At 46.5% G+C, this 19,982-nt stretch overlaps 2 protein-coding genes across 4 annotated transcripts; both read left to right on the top strand.

The window, feature by feature from the left end:
* The first annotated feature begins 1,741 nt into the window (after positions 1 to 1,741).
* On the top strand, positions 1,742 to 4,341 carry LOC100845522 (putative receptor-like protein kinase At4g00960). Its single transcript, XM_010240912.3, has 6 exons — positions 1,742 to 1,765; positions 2,573 to 2,689; positions 2,769 to 3,030; positions 3,325 to 3,547; positions 3,644 to 3,791; positions 3,907 to 4,341. Exons 1-6 carry the CDS (start codon positions 1,742 to 1,744, stop codon positions 4,090 to 4,092), a joined length of 960 nt encoding a protein of 319 aa, XP_010239214.2. The 3' UTR covers positions 4,093 to 4,341.
* Positions 4,342 to 9,353: 5,012 nt separating this feature from the next.
* Positions 9,354 to 15,467, top strand: LOC100845220 (disease resistance protein RPP13). Of its 3 annotated transcripts, none has more exons than XR_732380.3 (4): positions 9,354 to 10,602; positions 11,740 to 12,486; positions 12,740 to 14,749; positions 14,947 to 15,467. XR_732380.3 is itself a non-coding variant. In XM_003576100.4 (3 exons), the coding sequence occupies exons 1-3, from the start codon at positions 9,514 to 9,516 to the stop codon at positions 14,549 to 14,551; spliced, it is 3,648 nt and encodes a 1,215-aa protein (XP_003576148.1). In that variant the 5' UTR covers positions 9,354 to 9,513; the 3' UTR covers positions 14,552 to 15,467. The 3 variants fall into 3 exon arrangements, 1 of the variants encoding a protein (XP_003576148.1); XR_732379.3 differs by having other exon boundaries at positions 12,740 to 14,767; XM_003576100.4 differs by having other exon boundaries at positions 12,740 to 15,467.
* Positions 15,468 to 19,982: the final 4,515 nt, after the last annotated feature.

Below are 19,982 nucleotides of genomic sequence, written 5' to 3'. Positions count from 1 at the left end.
TGATATATCTCGTCTGCTGTGACATTCCTCAAATTGACCATCGCCGACAAGAAATCTGCCAAATGAATCCACTGCCGACGCCACCGTCCGCCAATTCTATCACCATGGCGGGGCACATCGACTTGCACATCGTGGCGAGGAGGAGAGTCTTCGAGCGGGAGGAGCGCGCCACTCGCCAGGGGGAGCCGGACAGCTTCCAGACTGCCGCCCACAGTCTATGACACCGCCAAGTCTCTCCCTCCATCACCGCCGACCCCAAGCGCATGGAAACAACAACGATGAGGATGAGTGCCTCATCCCCAGATGTCTCGAGAGACCACCGCCGGTGAGAACGCCCGCCGCAGCAGGCTCGATGAGGAGGACAGCGGCGTGGCGTGCATAGGCGGATCTCCAGACGCTGATCATCATCTCCTCCGATTCCAAGTCCGAGTGAGCCGGCGAGCTCGCTGGCGACGCCGTGTCTTAATTAATTTATTTGCTTTAGCTTTAAATGTTATTAGATCGATCGAATGTATGAACATTGTTGCTTGTATGAACTATGTTCGAATTCCACATGTTCAAATTCTACCGCGAACTATTATTTTTTTAAAATTTACGGGTCAATTTTATGGTATCTATTCCGCATAGGCAAATCTGTACCGTAAAACACTTTTTGCATAAATGGCACAGGCGTTTTATGGGTGGCGATATAAAAGATCTGCTAGAGATGCTCCCTAGCCCCTCTCAGCTGCCATCCTTTTTTTGAACACATGAAACTCTTTATTAGATAGCAACATTGGTTACATCCTCAATAAGTAGAGGTAGAATGCTAGGTGGGGGGGGAGCTGAACCAGGACCTAATTGGCTTATATTTTGCCGACGTCGAACTGGTGGAGATCTTCCAGGAGGCTAAAGCAGTCCTCATAAATTGCAGCTGCTGCGCCCATGGGCTGAGAGCCTGCCGATAATACCTCGACAACGTCCATCGAATCAGAATTGATAAGGACCCGGTTACACCCTGCTAATGCTGCAAGCTCCAGACCAATTTTCACAGCTTGGGCTTCAGCTGCTTCGACGTCGGCGACAAAATCCAACTTCCAGTTCGTGGCGCACACAAAAGTCCCAGAGTGGTCGCGGATGATAGCTCCGGTAGTACCGGATAGGGCATCAGCATCAAAAGATGCGTCTACGTTCAGTTTTACGCAACCTTCAGGGGTTTTGGTCCATCCCTGTCTCTTCGCACGGGCCTTTGCAGGAGCTGAACGAACGAAATCGGAAGACATGGCACAGATGGAGAAAGCCGAACGTTCTGGAGACTGGAGAGACTCGCCGTGGACTGCTTTGCGACTCTCCCACCATATATACCAACAGGCCGTCGACACCAGTTCTCGCAAGTCTACAGGTGGATCACCAGGTCGGAAAGAATCGCAGAGGAGATACTCAAGAACAGCAGACCCCGTTAAGTCACTCTGGCAAGCTTCATTAACGAAGCGCAGGCAGTTTAGATGTCCCCAAATTTCCATAGCTCAATCGCAGCGGAACAGCATATGGTAGATGTCCTCAGAACCACGTTGGCAGAGCGGGCATTGGAGGCTGATCTTCATGTGTCTATTGACAAGGACAACTCGACAAGGCAGTGCACCGTGTAGGGTTTTCCACAAGAAGATTTTTACCTTCGCCGGTACCCGAAGTTTCCAAATAATTTTCCATGCCGGATGCAACGTGAAGATTCCATGCCACATGTACGCCAGAGCTTTTCGCCATGTTGGTTCATCCAATCTGCACGGTAAGCTGATTTGACCGAAAAAGTTCCGGACTTTGTCAAGTTCCAGGCAATGAAATCGGTGTCAACCCGGGCAGACAGAGTAATTTACAGAATTGTTTGTGCATCAACTGAGCAGAACGTTTGCTTCACCAGGTCAATGTCCCAGTCCTCGGTTGCTGGATTAATGAGTTCACTGACCATAGTAACCAAGTGCTGTCCTCGGCGAGATAAAACACGTCTAGATGGAGTGTTAGGAATCCAAGGATCATCCCAAATACGAGTGGAAGCACCAAATGTAACCAAGCTTGAAGGTCTTCACTCCAGCAAGAATACTTTGCCAAGTGAACGAAGAGCCTTTTTTAAGTTGAACAGTCAGAAGGTCACCATCCGGGAAATATTTTGCACGAAGGACTCTCGCACACAGAGAATTCGGCTCAGAAATCAGCCGCCAGACTTGCTTGGCGAGCATATATAGCTTGAAGCCGAGCATCTTAGGCTAGAGTCAAGTCAACTTTATTCTTGTTTACACTTTACACGATCCATCCACAGCTTGCTTTATAGTACAAACGTAGCTACAGCTAGCATGAAGAACAATCATCACGGAAGCTTCACACCCATTTCATTCTTCTCTTCATAGCTAGGTTAAGGATCCTTAAAGTGTACTTCTCCAGGTTAGTTCATTTAGGGCGCTAGTAATTTTTTCAAATTCTCTTGGACACAAATACATAATCATGTTCATGCTTCTTTTTAGAAATTATGTTCATGCGTTTTTTTTTTGTCTTCAGTCTTCAGAAATGACCTCTAACGCCACCGGAAGTGAAACTAAAGGGAAGCCTTTTAAGCCAAATGCCAAAGGATCTGCCGCTAGATTTCTGGAAGAAAATTACGAATGACTTCTCTGATGAGCGAAAACTTGATGAAGGTGCATTTGGAATTGTTTACAAGGTACTATTTTGCCTTTGCATTTTTTTTGTTTTGTGAGAAGCTAGTCAAGAATTGCTAATGTTGCGAGGTTATTAAACAGGGAATTATGGAAGATGGCGAAGAGATTGCTGTGAAGAAACTCGGAGAAAATTCACCAGTGCCACGCGACAAAGATTTTAATAATGAGGTTCTAAATATTATGGCTCTCAAACATGAAAATGTTGTAGAGTTAGTTGGTTACTGCCATGAAGCGCAGAAGAAAGTGGTGCAGAACAATGGAAGATATATTGTTGCAGACATTGTTGAAAGTCTACTTTGCTACGAACATTTACGTAAGGGAAGCCTTAAGAAGAATCTTTTTGGTATGTAATGCTATCCGATTTGTTTTGCATTTATTAATTAGAATATTAGAAATCTACACTATTCATTAAGTTTGAACTTCCATTGTTATATAGCCCATTCACTTTTCACTTCTATACAATGGCAAAAAGCAAAAGATCGATGTAACATTCGATATTTTTAGAAGGGAAAACTTTCTAGTTGTTATTTTACTGAAAAATAAGTAAATCATTTTTGTTGTTTGTGTTCTACAAAAGAAATACCATAGGAGGTTGTTATCTGATAATACTTCGATAATTCATGTTTTACTTCTTTAGAAGTACCAGATAAAATGGATTGGGACACACGCTTCAAAATAATAAAGGGGATCTGCCAAGGTTTACTCTTCCTTCATGGCATCAATATTGTCCATATGGATCTTAAGCCTGAAAATATATTGTTGGATGACAATACTGTACCGAAAATTGTGGATTTCGGTCTGTCGAGACTGTTCGGTCAAGAACAAACGCGGATGAACACACAAAATGTTGTGGGATCATAGTAAGTCGAAATCAAACTGCGTGAATATTTTGCTATGTTACGAAGTGAGCTGCATTTTAATCTCTTCAGTAATACTTGTTGAATTCTTATTATCAGTGGATACATAGCTCCGGAGTATCTATACAGAGGTGAAATCTCCAACAAATCAGACATATTTAGTTTAGGTCTGTTAATCCTGGAGACAACGACAGGAGAGAAGAATTGTCCCAGCAAGGAACCGTCTGCAGAGCAATTTATTAAAAACGTAAGCAAAATATTACTTAAGGATTTGAAGACTAAGATTTAGAAGCTTAGATTACAGTTAATTTATATTATTATCTTCAGGAATCACTGTGACAACTGGCCTCTTCTGTATGTAGGTACGTAAAAATTGGACGGATGAGCATATAATGCGCCAGTACTCAGATTATGATAAGGAATGCCTCCAGCAAGTAAAAAAATGCATCGAAATTGGTCTAGAATGTGTTGAGATTGAACGGCAGAAGCGGCCTTCCATAGAAAAGATTGTTGACAAGCTCAATGGAGGATACTCTAGTGCAAGCTGAACGTCGTGCGAGATATAAAATCAACAGTCCACACATTGCGCTCCTGTTGTGATTATTTTGTTTCATAAGAATGCAGAGGGGAAATTTCAGCTGGTGGTAACATACTCTCTGAAATTTAGTTTGTGCTGCTTTCAGCTGGTGGTAACATTTATCTGTAGAACCATTTAGTTTGTCCTGCATTTCAGTTGGTGGTAAAATGCTCTCTGAAATTTCAGATCTCTCCAGTGAGCATGAAACCTGGATCTTCTTCAGGACATATGTGGAAGATGAAGAGAAAACCTCCGTTATTGCCAGAATTAATTTTTTTTTCGAACACCTATCATGTTACTTCATTGTCGAACCTATTACATTCGACTTCTTTCCGTGTATATTTTTGTTTATAGTTGAAATATGACAAATACAATATTTAAATGAGAATTTTACTACCCTTTGCTAGTTTCTAATTGAGATCTTTACATGTACCACATGTTTTGCTTTGTTTGTGTTGAAATATATTATCTGCATTTCTAGATCATTTTGAAATTTTATTGGTGAATTGGTTAGGCGCTTGCAGCTCAATATGGGATCGGAGCTAATAGGTCTCAAGTTTAAAACTTAGCCAACAAACTATATAATTCAATAGTTAATTAGATTCATATATTGTAGACACAGTAGATATAGAAATAAGGCAACGTATCCTATGCATCCGAAGCTTCCGTGCATCTATGCATCCATCAATTATAAGCCGTCTGATCGAAATCACGCGCACAACGTCGAGCCATGGCTAATTTGCATATACACGCCCACCTAGACACTTACATAATCGTGACTTTCCAATAACCCGCCTAGAGCCTGCTATCTGATCTCAGCCATGGCGATTCGATATCAGCCATGGCGATGCACCACATAGTTTCAGGTAACGCTTGCGTTGCCGCACCAGGCAGTGGAGAAGTCCCTCGCTCAAAAGCTTTCTTGAACCATAGCAGACACCTACTCCAACGAGTAGGATGAAAACTTCCATGAGCCACCATCACGAATCCAAGACGGCACACACCCATATTCTTCCCCTGACAGCACGACGCTGCCCGCACATAAAGCCACAAAAGAACACTGAGACACTCCAAATACAGGGTGCCAAGGACACACAGATCTTGACCATCCCGTCCTCACTAGCTGGCCAACGCCACCGAAGTTGAAAACGCTAGCACAAGGAAGGAGCCAGAGGGTGTAGGAGAACCCTTCTTCAATCCGGTGGTGTATACAGTACAAGTTTTTTCTTCTTCTTTGTTTCCCGGGGCGGTGGCGAGGCGAGGATGACGCCACCCTCTTGGAGTATTTTTTAGGTTTTATGAAGACTTTAGTTGTTCGTGATTGTTTCGTTTCTTCGACATGGTGCACTTTGTGTAATTAACTATTTACTCAAAAGATAATAGTTTTCAATCTACTATTTTTGTATATTAAATTCGATAGGGCCGATTCTCAGCTGAGTCTGACTTGCAAAGAGTCCTCTCATACCTATACCAATATAACTTTTAAATAAAATAAATTAGCTAAGAATCGGTATTTACATGAATGACCTGGTAAACTAGTTTTTTTTGTTGAGAATATGCTAAACTAGCTACCTGCTAAACTAGTTTTTTTTTTTTAGAATATGCTAAACTAGCTAGTCCCGCTGCATCGGTACACGCGGATCTGTCAAATTAGAACCCCCTGTCCATCAGATCCACGGTGTCACATACTACAAAGTACAGCAACTTAATTAGCATCTGCAATAAACAACCCCAGAGACAGAGACCGAGCTACGTTGACTCATCAGCCGTTCACATCTCGGCCAAGCTCCGTCCCTCCCTCGCCCCTCACGCTCTCACTCCCGACAAAAAATGGCATGCTGCCGCTGCAGCGGCCGTCGCCACCACCGCTGCTGCCCCGGCGCCCGCCGGACCACCTGCAAACACTGGAGCTACGGCCTTCTCATCGCCCTCACCACAGCCATCCTCCTCACGGCCGCCATCCTCCTCATCCTCCGCTTCGCCGTCGTCCCCACCGTCAAGGCCAAAGTCGTCGACGCCCGCCTCAACACCTTCTCCTTCGTGCCCCCCACAAACAACTCCTTCGTCTTCAACGTCTCCGTCGCCCTCGCCGTCCGCAACCCGGGCGGCGCGGGCATCAAGCACACAAAACCCCTCGCGGCCACGTTCGTCTTCAGCGACCGGCGTCTGGGCAACGACACGGCGGCGGAGGAAGGGGACACGCACCGGCTGCTCAAGACGAAGGTGCACGTCTTCCAAGCCGCCGGGAGCGTCTCAGCGGAGACGCTCGGCGACGCGGCGGCGGAGGATTTTAGGAAGCAGATGAACGCCACGGGGGTGTTCAGGCTCGAGCTGCGCGTGTCCGGGGAGATCGCGTACGTTGGGCTTGATGGTGTCGGGAACAAGCGGAAGGTCGGGTTTAGCTGTCCGCTGAGCTTGCCGATCGCGCCGCCCGGGCCGGAGGTCGTCGTGTTCCATGAGATCGGCTGCGAGACCCAGGGGCCTGATAAAATATTCTTTTGATGAACCGGTTGGTCCGGTTGGTTGATTTCTTCTGTGGATTGTTTTCCCTTTGATACGGGAGGTTGTACTTTGTAATTTTTGTACTTAGCACGCATTCTCGTATTCCCTCTTATTTCAAATTAAGTGACTTGAACTTTTACAAATCCATAAATCCACTTCACTTATTTTGGAACGGAATGAATAAGTATTTTTTTTATTCAGTTCAGTGGAATTGACGCGGAGAATTGGAGAGTATGAGTATCTTGTGTTTGCATCCAAGTAAAGTGGCCGCTCCTCTAAAACAAATATGAATAGAATTAAGGCCCAATAGTATATCAAAACATTTTGAGCGCAGATGGATATTCAAAATCTGAACGGAGGGAGTAATTCCTTTGTTCCTTTAATTCAAATCATATACTATATGAATATGCGCACTTCAACCAAGACTGAGTTTTGCCGGGAGCAATGAGCTACTATACTAAGAGAACGGGAGAGTACTGTGTAGAATCAGAAACCGGCATTTCTACGTAGATCTATCATTCTAGATCTAATGTAATATTCGATTCATCTTTGATTAAGCCATAGCCGTTCAATCAATTATTTTTCTTGACCTGTTGATCATGTCTCGACGTGACTGCCAATCGACCTGTCTTTAATTAATTGTCTAGTACGACATAGAGTGCTGTTGTAATGTCATGCCACTTGAGCAATTGCACTTGCTTAGCTGTTCCACATTTGAGTATTGAAGCTGACACTCTCTCGGTCCATGTTAAGTGACTTTATATTATATGTATCTAGACGTTTTTTTAAGCATAGATATATTTATATTTGGATGAATTTGAGTCCATTAATATGAGACGGAGGGAGTAGCACTTTGTTTAAGAGGTAGTAGGCCGTCTAATGGATTCTTGTCTCCGTCGATGACTATACCAAATGTCTTTTATTAAAGATGAAATGTCTCATTATTGTATTTATTTCTTATATCCATTAAGCAATGGAATTTGCTTATTGTCCCATATTTGACTAATCAAAGGGTTGCAAAGTTGCAGCTCGTTCAAGACGTGATAACTACCACCACAATAATTTCTTGTCGCAGTTTTAGTTTAAATGTGAACTAAAACTACGAGAATAATTATGGGACCAAGGAGTATGAAATTGAGCATCGTTGTGAGTTGAAATCGATCGAGCAAATGGCATTTGGTTAGCTGTTCCACGTCTGACTAACTGAAGGGCTCAACCAACGGGATTAAGTTAAACCAGTGGGGACTCGATCGCATGATCAGCTTAACAACTTAAGCTAAGCTAAACAAATGGGCAAACCATCGAGAAATGTAACCATGCATGTGAGGTTAGTGGGGGTTCTGAACTATGCCAAGCCAAACCGGATCTCTAGGCTTGCCACCTGGTTTGTTTATTTTTGACGACACCGCTCTGAAACGCCACCCCCGACAAAGAACCACGCGGCACAGCTTGCCGGCACCAACGCAACCGCGTGCGCGCCATAGTCTTTTAGGCCAAAAATGTCTTTTCATTTTGAAAAGTCACAGGCACAGGAACCAGGAGGAGAGGGAAGAAGCCGCGTCCGAGCCCATGATGTGTGAGCGCGTGACCCGACCAGTGGATGGATCAGTGCACAGTTGCACAGTCCACTGGACTAATTTATGATCGAGTAAAGTCTATTTTAAACCTTGTGTTTGTAGAGGTAGACCACATCAAACACTGATCTCCAAATCATTGAATTTGACACCCCGTACTTCTTAATCCCGGTCTGTATTGGATAGAAAAGGATTTGAGGGCTGGACTTTGCTGATGTGGCGAGATCAGAGCTGGGATCTTGGCTAAAAACGGGTGGCTGAGTGGGTGCGGCAGTGGCATGGCCGGCTGCTGCGGAGGACGTCGTGCTCAGCCTCGATTCGTCCGCTCCAGCAAGGCGGCGCTGCGCGGGAGCACCCTGGAGGAGCGTGCGGGAAAGGCACCAGCAAGCCAAACACGTCCGCCATCTCCCCCGTGGCCGGCACCGCCACCTCGAACGACGCATCCATAGCTATGGCCTCCAGCTTCTGTAGCTAGATGGCCGGCACCTCCTCCGATGTCATCGCGAGATGGCCAAGGGGCAGTGGGCCGGTCGGCTGGGCTTGCGGGGTATGGGGCCCAGCGTGGAGGGGAGGCGGAACGCGAGCGGCGTCCAGAGCGCGACCATGCATGTCGCGACGCATCTCCGCGTGGCACGGGCGGCATGGTGCGGCCGACGGTGGGCTGCTTGCCGAAAAGCGGCGAAGGCTGCGACTACGGCGACGAAGGGAGATGGAGGAGAGAGATAGAGATGCTCACGAGGGGCTCGAAAGGGACGCAGTGGTCAGGGTCAAGGCGGAGCAGTGCCGATTCGATGCAACGGCGACGGCGTGGCTCGGGCTTGCCGTAGACGAGGAAGAAGGGGAGCGCGGGGTCGCTCCAACGGCCGAGGAGGACAGGAAGCATCGGGCATTGACGAGCGGGACAGGGCAGCGTGCAGATTTTTTTTTAAGGAGCGTCGGGATTGGGGAAGAAGACCAGCAAAGAGAAAGAAGGTATTTGTGTCATTTACGTGTGGACCCATCCAACGCTACATAAGCAATCCCTGTTTGAAAAACATGTTTTAGAATTTATGGACCGGGATTAAAGAGCACGGGGTGCCAATTTCAGAGATTTAGGGTCAGGTTTTGATGCGACCGCTTAAAAAACAGGGTTGAAAAATGAACTTTACTATTTACGATTTCGATGAGCCAAGAGCCCAAGTCCAATGACTTCCACATCATCTCAATGATTCCCATGCTTACTTGGCTCCCAACCCATTTCACCGCTTTTTTCCGCGCAGCTTCAAACAATCTCCCAAATTTCGAGCACTCAACAAACAAACAGAGAGAGAAGAGCAATGGCGGACCTGGTGGTGGGGCTGGCGAAGTCGGTGGTGGAGGGGGCGCTGACGAAAGCCCAATCGGCGATCGAGGAAGAGGCCAAGCTCCGGCAGAGCGCGCAGCGGGACCTGGTGTTCATCACGGGGGAGTTCCAGATGATGCAGTCCTTCCTCAACGTGGCCGACGCGGAGCGGCTCGGCAACCCCGTGGTGCGCACCTGGGTGCGCCAGATCCGGGAGCTCGCCTACGACGTCGAGGACTGCGTCGAGTTCGTCGTCCACCTCGACAAGCGCTCCCTCTGGTGGCGCCGCCTGCTCCCCCCCTCCTTCCTCCCCCGCGCCGCCGCGTCCCAGCTCGACGAGGCCGTCGGTGAGCTCGAGCACCTCAAGGCCCGCGTCGAGGACGTCAGCGCCCGGAACGCGAGATACAGCCTCATCAGCGACTCCGGGTCCAAGCCCGCCAAGAAGCCCAAGGCTTCCGCGGCGGCGGCAGCGGGCGGCGGCGGGGCGGCGGCGGCGTTTAGCTTGCTAATCGAGGCGAGGGACGCGTCCAAGAGGCAGCAAGGGATTGGAGATCTGACCCAGTTCCTCACCAAGAAAGACGACGGCCTTGAGCTGCAGGTCATCTCGGTGTGGGGAACGGCCGGGGATCTCGGGGCGGCTTCTCTAATCCGGAAGGCCTACAACGACCCGGAGATCCACCCGGCTTTCAAACGCCGCGCCTGGGTCAAAATCATGCACCCTTTCGATCCCCTCCAGTTCATCCGGTCCCTCATGGCGCAGTTCCACGCAAATTCTTGCAAACAACCGGATGCAATCATCGGGGTAGAAGTGCTAAGGAAGATGGACTCCAGTCAAGACCAACTCCTAAAGGAGTTTGAGGAGCAAGTCAAGACGATGAAGTACCTCGTCGTTTTGGAAGACGTTTGCACTATTGCAGAGTGGGACACTATCAGATCGTTCCTTCCTGACAGGAATAATGGCAGCTGGATCATCGTGTCCACACAGCAGTTCGAGATAGCGAGCTTGTGCATCGGACATGCTTACCAGGTTTTGGAGCTGAAGCAGTTCTCTTCTAAGCACTCTGTTTGTGCCTTCTTCAAGGAGGTATTAAAGCCTGAAACATCGTTGTTACCTTCTGTTTGCTCTCTTAATTTTCATTTACTCATTGTTTCAGAAATAAACATTGTCTACTGCAAGGCACGCCTACATCGCTTCTTAGTTCTTACACATATACTCATCTAAATGTGATTTTGAGAATTATTTTTATATCATCATAATAGTAAATTAGAGAAATTTGTTGCAATCAATCTGATTATGTAATTTGTATCTGACCAATCTCAATAATACCCTTATATATTGATAAGTAAAGCAGAGCAAATTTGTTTTACGCTATCTGAGCCTGTTTTCTCTAATTATAAGTGAGCCTAAAAATAATAATGGTACCATTCTCACCTTACGAATCTAATACTGCATTCATATATTAAGACTGGAAAATGGAGAAGCTTATTGAGTAAATACCAAGGAGCCACAATATTTGAGAAACCTTTTTTTGAAAAAAGGAATACTATGGTATTTCACAGAGCATATGTTAGGAAATGGGGTTATTTAGGAAAGCATCTTGCTCTATCAAGTATATTTAGAAATTAGAAAAGGAATACTACGGTAGAAGCTTCAATTCATTTTCAGTTCTTTGATCTGGTGTATTGTTTTGATCTAAGAAAACATGCACATAAGGAATTTTTTTCCCTTTGTCCTTCCAGGAGTGCACTTTTCTATTTCTGCCTATATTAAGAACTATACCATCGTTAAAAAAAAGTAACATGAGCTCCTAGATTTCTCTAGTCAAAACGCGGTACTGGACTATTCCAATTCATCTTGGAAGAGATTGGGACTGGACAAATAATCATGTTGAAATGTAAAACCTTGGGTTCTGAACCGAACAAGACCATTATTTCAAGATTTATGTTTGATCAACGATTAAGTTAATAATACCATTGAACTTTGTATTCAGGTGCATTTCGTTTGACATCATTTTTGCACTGGAGACGTTATGTAAAAGAAATTAACGTATTATTAAATGATGCCAATTCATTGTTTCAGATGTTTGAACCGAATTGACAAACACACTTTTCTCATTGTCCTAGTCAGAGGGGCTCAGGCATATACATTTCCTGTCTCTCTTCAAAAAGTGTAGCGTTCCCATGTTTCCTCCTCTCTCTTTGACCATTTCTTATTTTCCAGGGTTCTCAAGAAGACGACGATCAAGTCGACGAGACAGACATGGCGTGCACCAGCAACAATGAGATATCAGTGTCGCATGAGTTGAGCAAAGCAGGTGGCAGCTGTGACTTGAGCAAAGCAGGTGGCAGCTGTGACCTTTCCTTCTACACAAAAATCCTCAGCTCCAAGTCAAAAGCAGCTGAAGGTTGGATGAAGAGTCTCCCCCTTGTTGGACGAGAGTTACAGATGAACAAACTTCACGCATGCGCAGCTAAGGCCCGTTTCGAAGCGTGGAATGTCATGTCCGTGTGGGGGATTGCAGGAGTTGGGAAATCAGCTCTTGTTAAGAACTTCTACTGCCAGAACATGTGCCAGAAGGACCAATTATTTAACAAATACAGTTGGGTGGAAGTAACCCAGCCGTTCAATCTTAGGGACTTCTGTCGGAGCTTGCTTTGGGATTTTCGTTCAGAATCACTTCAAGCCAAGGACACTGCATACCATGGCGCAATGAGTAGCAAAAACCCAATCCATGAGTGTTGTAAGCTTCTCAAAAAATATCAGTGCCTTGTCGTCATTGATGATCTGCGGTCAACTGAGGACTGGGACTTGATAAAGTCTGAATTGGTATCCAGACATTCCAAAAGCGTCATTGTTGTCATCACAAGTGAAGCAAAAATCGCTACACATTGTGCAGATAATGAAGAGCTTGTGCTTAATGTCAAAGGTCTAGAAGCGGATGCAGCATTTGACCTCTTCGAAATGGAGGTGCGGTTTTTCAGAAACTCGATCTCTTTCTTTACATCTCCAGTCTATTTCCCTGGCATTTTGGCAATCACAAGTTAGCAATTTATGATGAATATTCATTTATTTTCCTATTACTCTGCTGAGCTGATGCATGCATTTCACATCTCTTTGCCTGCCGCTTTACTTCATATTTTGAACCAGAAGCATTAAAATCCAATGTAATTGGTGTTTGCCGTACTAACTGAAGATGTTTCCTCAATTGCGTGAACAATAGGTACATCGGAATAATAAGACATGCCCTTTAAACTCCAAAGACAAGGAGCTGAAAGAACTGATTCTTAAGTGTGGTGGACTTCCCAAAGTAATAGTTGCCATAGCTCGCTTATTGGCAGCGAAGACGGTTACACTAATGGAAACTGCAAGTTCTTTAAATCTCAGATTTATGCACGAGCTGGAAAACAACCCAGAATTTGATAGTTTGAGGGGTCTATTAGTCTGGATGCAATCCTACTTCCGCGATTGCCAGGATTTCCTCAAGCCATGCATCTTCTACCTATCAATATTTCCTCTGGACCACAGAATTCGTCGGAGGCGTCTCGTGAGGCGGTGGATCGCCGAGGGTTACGCCAGAGACTGTGACAAGAAATCTGCCGAGGATAACGGGGAGGATTATTTCTCCAGTCTCCTCGATCTTAGCATAATTCAGCAGCCACCACAGTCGGTAACCACCAACCTCAATGACACAAGAATGGCCTTGTGCCAAGTCAATGGTTTTGTCCGTGAGTACATTGTTTCGCGGCGAATGGAAGAGAACCTCGTCTTTGAGCTGGGGGGCAGCTGCTGCCTGACGACCCAACGCACTGGTCGTCACCTCATTATATTGGAAAGCTGGGACAGAGACATGATTGTGTTTAATAGCATCGACTTCTCGCGGCTAAGGTCAATGACAGTATTCGGGGAGTGGAAATCATTCTTCATTTCTGACACTATGAAGATACTTCGGGTGCTTGATCTTGAGAATGCAAAAGATGTGCTGGATGATGATCTTCACCGGATTGTGAAGCTACTTCCTCGCCTCAAGTCCCTCTCCATACGAGGATGCCATGAGATAAGCCATCTGCCTAGTTCTGTAGGTGATCTGAGGCAGCTCCAAAGCCTGGATGTCAGGCACACCTCCATAGTCAGCTTACCATCGAACATCACCAATTTAGAGAAGCTGCAGTACATTCGTGCTGGTAACACCACCACATCAGAGGAACCATCAACACCATGTCTTCCGGTATCCATGTTGTCCAAGTTATGCAGACCTGGTCACCAAGTTGGTGTCGAGGTGCCCGGAGGGATTGGGAAACTGACAGCACTACACACCCTTGGTGTTGTCAACATCAGTGCTTCAGGGGGGAAGGCCATCCTGAAAGAGCTCAAGAAGCTCACCCAACTGCGCAAGCTCGGAGTGTCCGGCATCAACAGGAAAAACAGAGATGAGTTTCGCTCCGCAATCTCGAGCCATAGCCATTTGGAATCTTTGTCGGTGTGGCTTGACAAGGACAGTGAAAATTGTTTGGATGGCATCTCCCTGCCTCTGAAGAATGTGCAGAGCCTCAAGCTATACGGGCTCGTAGACAAGTTGCCAGGGGGGATCAAACAAGATAGCCAAGATGCCTTAAAGGAAGTTAAGTTAACCAAATTGGAATTGGAGATGGACAAATTAAGCAAAGATGACATAGCCGTCCTTGGAGCCCTTCCAAAACTATGTACCCTTCGTGTCAAGCAGTTCAAAGAAGGTACACTCGATTTTTGTGTGAAACAGGAAGGACGAGAGCTGCGGACTTATCAAAAGGTCAGGATCCTCGAGATTGCTTGCAGCTCCAGCTTAAAAGTGAATTTTGGATCAGAGACGATGCAAAATCTTGAGCAGCTGAAGGTTGACTGCTGCAATGGGTCTTCACTGAAGTTCTCTGACCTGAACAAGCTAGCTGAACTCAAGGAAGTCGTTCTCAAGGGCTGCTCTGACAACAAACTGAAGGAAGACCTGCAGACCCAACTTCTCCAGCACACAAAGAAACCGCTACTGAAGCTGGAGTAACTTCTCTACCATGTTCGTCCTGGAGCTCTGAACAGGCATTCCCCCTCTGCTTCTTTTCACCTCCTTCTCGATCCAGTTTTTTTTTTCAATCAGGAGTTGGAAAGGCCTGTAGTCTATCCTGCACTGCAACAATAATGCCAAATTAACGCGCTCACCGCGTGCCTCATCAGTGTCCTTGAGTTCAGCTAGCTTGTTCAGGTCAGCCCTTATATCAAGGTACCTAAATGTTGTTTAGAGTTTTTCTTTAAATTTTTGAGCCCTTATTTTAATTCCATCTTCAGCAAAAACCCCTACATTCCAGCCCCTATTTAATTTTTCCATTACACTGACATATGGGGCCCATCTGTCGGTGGGACATTTTCATTTTTCTTCTTTGTGCTGTCTTCTTCTCTAAGACCATACGAGAGGCGGATGGGAGGAGATGTGGGCGGTGGCAGGGGCGAGGCGAGCAGCGGCGGATGGCGCCATGGCTCCGTAGCCTGTCGGCTCTAGATCTACAAACCGCCGACTCTGGAGGAGGCGGGAAGCAGCGGTCGTTGGCGGCGGAGGCGGAGGCGGAGGCGCGGTGCAAGGATCAAGGAAGCTGAGGCCGCTATTCTCGCCGAGGAGACGAGGATCATGACGGCCGACTTGAGCCTCCTGGACCCAGAGAGGCGAGCTTGGTTTGAGGCCGGGAGGAAGATGATACAAGATCGAGATGCGCCCTCGTAGGATCGAGATGCGGCCTCGCCATCTAATTGATCGCCCTCATTTGGTTCCAAAGCCGGGTTTTTTTAATGAACTATGCTTGTCTGCAGGTGATGTCTAAACATTGATATGTTGACTTGCTTGCTAATTTGGCCATCGATTGGCTTCAATTGTTGCCGGCTGCCAGCCTGCCAATAAACAGGAGATCGGCTTGTGCACTTTTTTTTTAGCGAATCGGCTTGTGCACATGGAGGCATTTGAAATCTGGGCGCTGGGTCGCAGCGTTGGGGAGGTGGGCGATCGTTTGGCCCACGACCAAACTGGACATAAAAAACGGTTTGTTTGAGTCGCGCAGCTCGAGTTGGCGTCAGGGCGTCCCCAGATAGTCCAGCCTGGCCGGCCTCTCGATATCGAGCGGGCAAGCACTCCCCGTCTCCAGGCCTCCAGGGACGTAGAGCCGCCAGTAGGCCTGGACATTTTACTCGGTACTTGGAGAGTAGCTCGACTCATTTGGTACTCGGCTCATTACACTAAAGAACCGAGTAGAGCACCTCCTGGAACTCGTTAACACCAAAGAGCTTAACGAGCCGAGCGGCTCTTTAGCTCATTATCTGGTGTCTAGCGGTCGAACCAAAAACGGTACCCATGACTTGTTAGGCCTAGCACACCCTCCCGAACAGTCCAACTGCCTGAATGCGGCCCAAGCCCAAGACTCGTTAGGTCAGTCGGGTCTCCAGTCTCCTTGTCTCGTACTCTCGTCAAACTAATATTAGTCTTATTAGTGCTTCTGTATTGTACTGTATGAGGACACCGAAGCTGTGTAATGGCTGCTAGTCTTATGAGTATTTGTGTTGTAGCCTGTAATGGTTATTAGTCTTATTTGTTATGGACTTATTATATAATGATGTACACATGCTTTGCTTGTCATTTTTTCTGCATAGATGCTGTCCATTTTTTTTCAACGCTAACGAGCTTAACGAGCGCTCGCGAGGAGTAAACGAACCGAGCCGAACAAGCTGTGATGTTCGTTAAGGTTAACGAGCATAACGAGCCAAGCTCTTAACGAGTCGAGCATGCTCGTTAGCCAGGCCTAGCCGCCAGCCTTCAACTGCCGCGCCTCCATCCTCCCCTTGCTACACCCTCCTCCCCGTTCCACGCCTCCTCTGCTGGCCTCAGTGTCTCCAACCTAATAAGCACACCGGCACCTGGCGTGATGCGCTGCAGGCTCCTCATCGCATAATGTTGGAAATATGCCCTATAGGCAATAATAAATTTGTTATTATCATATTTTCTTGTTCTTGATAAATGTTTATTTTCCATGCTATAATTGTATTGACAGGAAACTAAATACATGTGTGGATAAATAAACAAATACCGTGTCCCTAATACGCCTCTACTAGATTAGCTTGTTGATTAAAAGATGGTTAAGGTTTTCTAACCATAGACATGTGTTGTCATTTATTAAGGAGGTCATATCATTAGAAGAATGATGTGATGAACAGACCCAAACCTAAGTATAGCTTTTGATCGTGTCACTTAAGTTTAAACTACTAATGCTTTTATTATGTCAAGTCATTTTCTTAGACCATTAGATCATGCCACTCCCTAGTACCGGAAGAATACTTTGTGGACAATAACCGACATCTCGTAACTGGGTGATCATAAAGGTGTTCTTTAGGTATCTCGGAAGGTGTTTGTTGGGTTGTATGGATCAAGACTGTGATTTATCACTTCATGTGACGGAGAGATATCTCTGGGCCTCTCGGTAATATAACATCCTAATGAGCTTGCAAACATGTGACTAATGTGTTTAGTCACAGAGATATTATATTGCAGTACGAGTAAAGAGAACTTGCCGGTAACAAGATTGAACTAGGTATGGTGATACCGACGATCAAATCTCGGGCAAGTAATATATCGCGAGACAAATGGAATTGGATACCGGATTAATTGAATCCTCGACATCGTGGTTCAACCGATGAGATCTTCATGTAATATGTGGGAACCATTATGGACGACGTGAAGCTGAACGTGTGGATACCAAGGAGGTGCCGTCGGTTCGGCACTGAGATTGATCTCATCGAAAGTTCCACTACGCCAACAACGATCCCGTGATCATAACGCTTTGTGGTCTACGAGGGTATGATGCTCATAATCCATCTCGTTACTTACATCTAGTAGATATGATCTTGGGTTTCTTCCGCACTTCTCGTTGGAATTTTTTTGTTTTCCATACAACGAACCCATCACATAAGTCATGGTCGACGAGGCCTTCGCCTTACAATCGTAAACCCCTAAACGATCCAAGGGTGGAAGGAGCGCACCACCGTGTTGGGCATGGCCAGGTTTCCTCCGGTACGTCTTCGATTTGCAGCGCCGTCTCTGGCGCTGAACTCACGTTCCAGACTCACTGCTCCCTGGCATAGGTAATCCAAACGTCCATAATTTTCCGTTTCATGGCTGTTATGTTTTTGCTGTTCTGCTACAATTGCTTAGTCTATGGTTTTCGATTTGGTTGTATAGTTCAATTGGAACGGGATTAGTTGATGTGATGTTTTTGCGGAGGGTGCATTAATTGTGTAATGGTACCTTGATGATCTATCTGGACATTTGAGTTGATGTGAGATTATTCCGCACTGGAAAATAAGTGCCAGGCATGGTGCCCAAATTTGTTTCCAGTTAGCGTCAAGTTTCCAGTCTGTAAAATTAGCTCCACAATATCAATCAGATAAAATTAATTACTGTGCTGCAGCTCTGTCTCCCACTAAGTTTGGAGGTTTATTAAACTAGATTTGAGCGGGCACCATGTTTCTTTCGTGCATTTCATCTTGAAAATATGTGGTCTCCTAAATATTTGATATTATGCTATTTGAAATCACGCAGTTTCTGAACTCGTACAACACCAAGGAAATGTCAATATTGTTTGTTTTCACACAATGTGTTCATTTCAATTTCATGAATGGAATATTCTTCATGGCAATTGGCATCTGCGATGCAGATGCTTTCTGGATGGCAAAAGACTATTTCCATAGTGGCAAAGTTGTTTACTGCTATGCACAACAAATGTGGACAAGCTTGATGGTTGCTTTTTTTTAAAAGTAGCTTGATGGTTGCTTATACAGTTTAGTAGTAAGACAATGGCTCATGGCGACGTTAGCAACATAAACGTTGCACATAGAGTTAGCGAGGTTAAATGGAGAAGTTTTATTCATGCACATGCTTGAATATGCAATGTTTAGGTGTGTGTTGGTAATCGAAGTCTGTCTCTCAGTGCTTAGAGGCTGGTTTTGGCCTTTTGGGCTAACCGTACTTAGATGATAGTATTTGCATCTCATCAGGCCTTGTTTTAGGTCACTGAAATTTATTGTCACACATATCTAGAATTAGCAGAGAGTTATTTTAATAGGCTGTCTTTGATACAACACAAGAGGACACGGTACCCTTTCAAGGTGTCTATATATTATTTATTAGTAACAGATAAACCATCCTTTTGTACAATATCTTTTATGTAACGCGGATTTTTTGCACTCGGTGGCAATCGCACCCTATATCTGGTCCGTGGGATCGTGTTTCGGGATATGTGCCATTAAATGTTTATTCCAAATACATCTTCTATACACTGCCATATACAATGAGGTAGGCCCCGCAAGCATTTATTAGACCTGCCCCCTGCAAACACCACATCTCTCCGTCCCCCTCTCTCCCGACCGGCGCAGCGCCACAACCCCATCTTCCCCGTGTCCGGCAGGTCGCCGCCGTCCCTCGTTTGAAGTTAGTGGCGGCGAGGATGTGAACGGCAGCGCATCCCGAATCCAGAACGGCGGTGGCGTTCTCCATCTCCAGGCGGCGGAGTTCAAAGGCCTCCCCAAGTTCTTCCCCGTGCCGGCCGCCGCCGCCACGAATCCCCGGAGTTCGCCGCCACGAATCAGCCACGAATCCTCACGAATCTGCCGAATCCCATCCGAGCACGACGAATCCCCTCCTCTTCTCTCTCCTAGCACGAGGCGAGATAGTAAAGGAATCCCGGCGGAGGTGGAATCCCGGAGGCTCCTCGTGGTGGTGCCGAAGACAGAATCGACGCCCACGGCGACCGGCGAAGCTGCAGGCGACTTCGAGCTCGAGGCCACGGGGCAACGCCGCCGGTCGGGATTCTCTCCGCGCCTTCGGTTCGGATCCAGAACGTGTGCGCAGGTGGCCAAGGCAGCGAGGGCGCCTGGTCTTGGCCATGGAGGCCTTGGAGCACATGGCCTCGGAGCTCCGGTCCTCCTCGGCAGAAGCGAAGCTAGCTCGGACTGATGAGATTCTAGGAAACGAAGCGAGCTCGGGAGGATGAGATGGCCGGATGCGAGCTCGGGGGTGGCGGAGAGAGATGGCCGGCCATGGACTGATAGCAAGGGAGGTTGGGTTGTGGGACCGGACTGTTTTGAGGCAGAGAAAGAGATAGGAGGGAGTGGGCAGCGACAGCCCCACGTGATGGGCCCCACCGAGTTCTGCAGTTTTTGGGCAATACCGACGAATAATGTTGAAATACCAGGTATACATAGGAATTAGAATCGCGAGGTTGCGCTGGACGGCTCAGATATCAGGTGCGGTCGTCGCCCAGTGCAAGAGAGCATTTCCCTGTTTCTCCTGTCCAATTTATTCTGAAGCTCCTTTTATGCCACATTCCTTCATCGAAAAGTATTCCATGATAGTGATGGTTGCAGAGGATGATAATGATATTTCACGGTCTAGAGCTCAAATT

Source organism: Brachypodium distachyon, chromosome 4, assembly GCF_000005505.3.
Source record: "Brachypodium distachyon strain Bd21 chromosome 4, Brachypodium_distachyon_v3.0, whole genome shotgun sequence".
In the NCBI taxonomy this organism is placed as follows: Eukaryota; Viridiplantae; Streptophyta; class Magnoliopsida; order Poales; family Poaceae; genus Brachypodium; species Brachypodium distachyon.
Note: the sequence above shows the minus strand (reverse complement) of the source record. Positions and strands in the feature narration are given on the sequence as shown.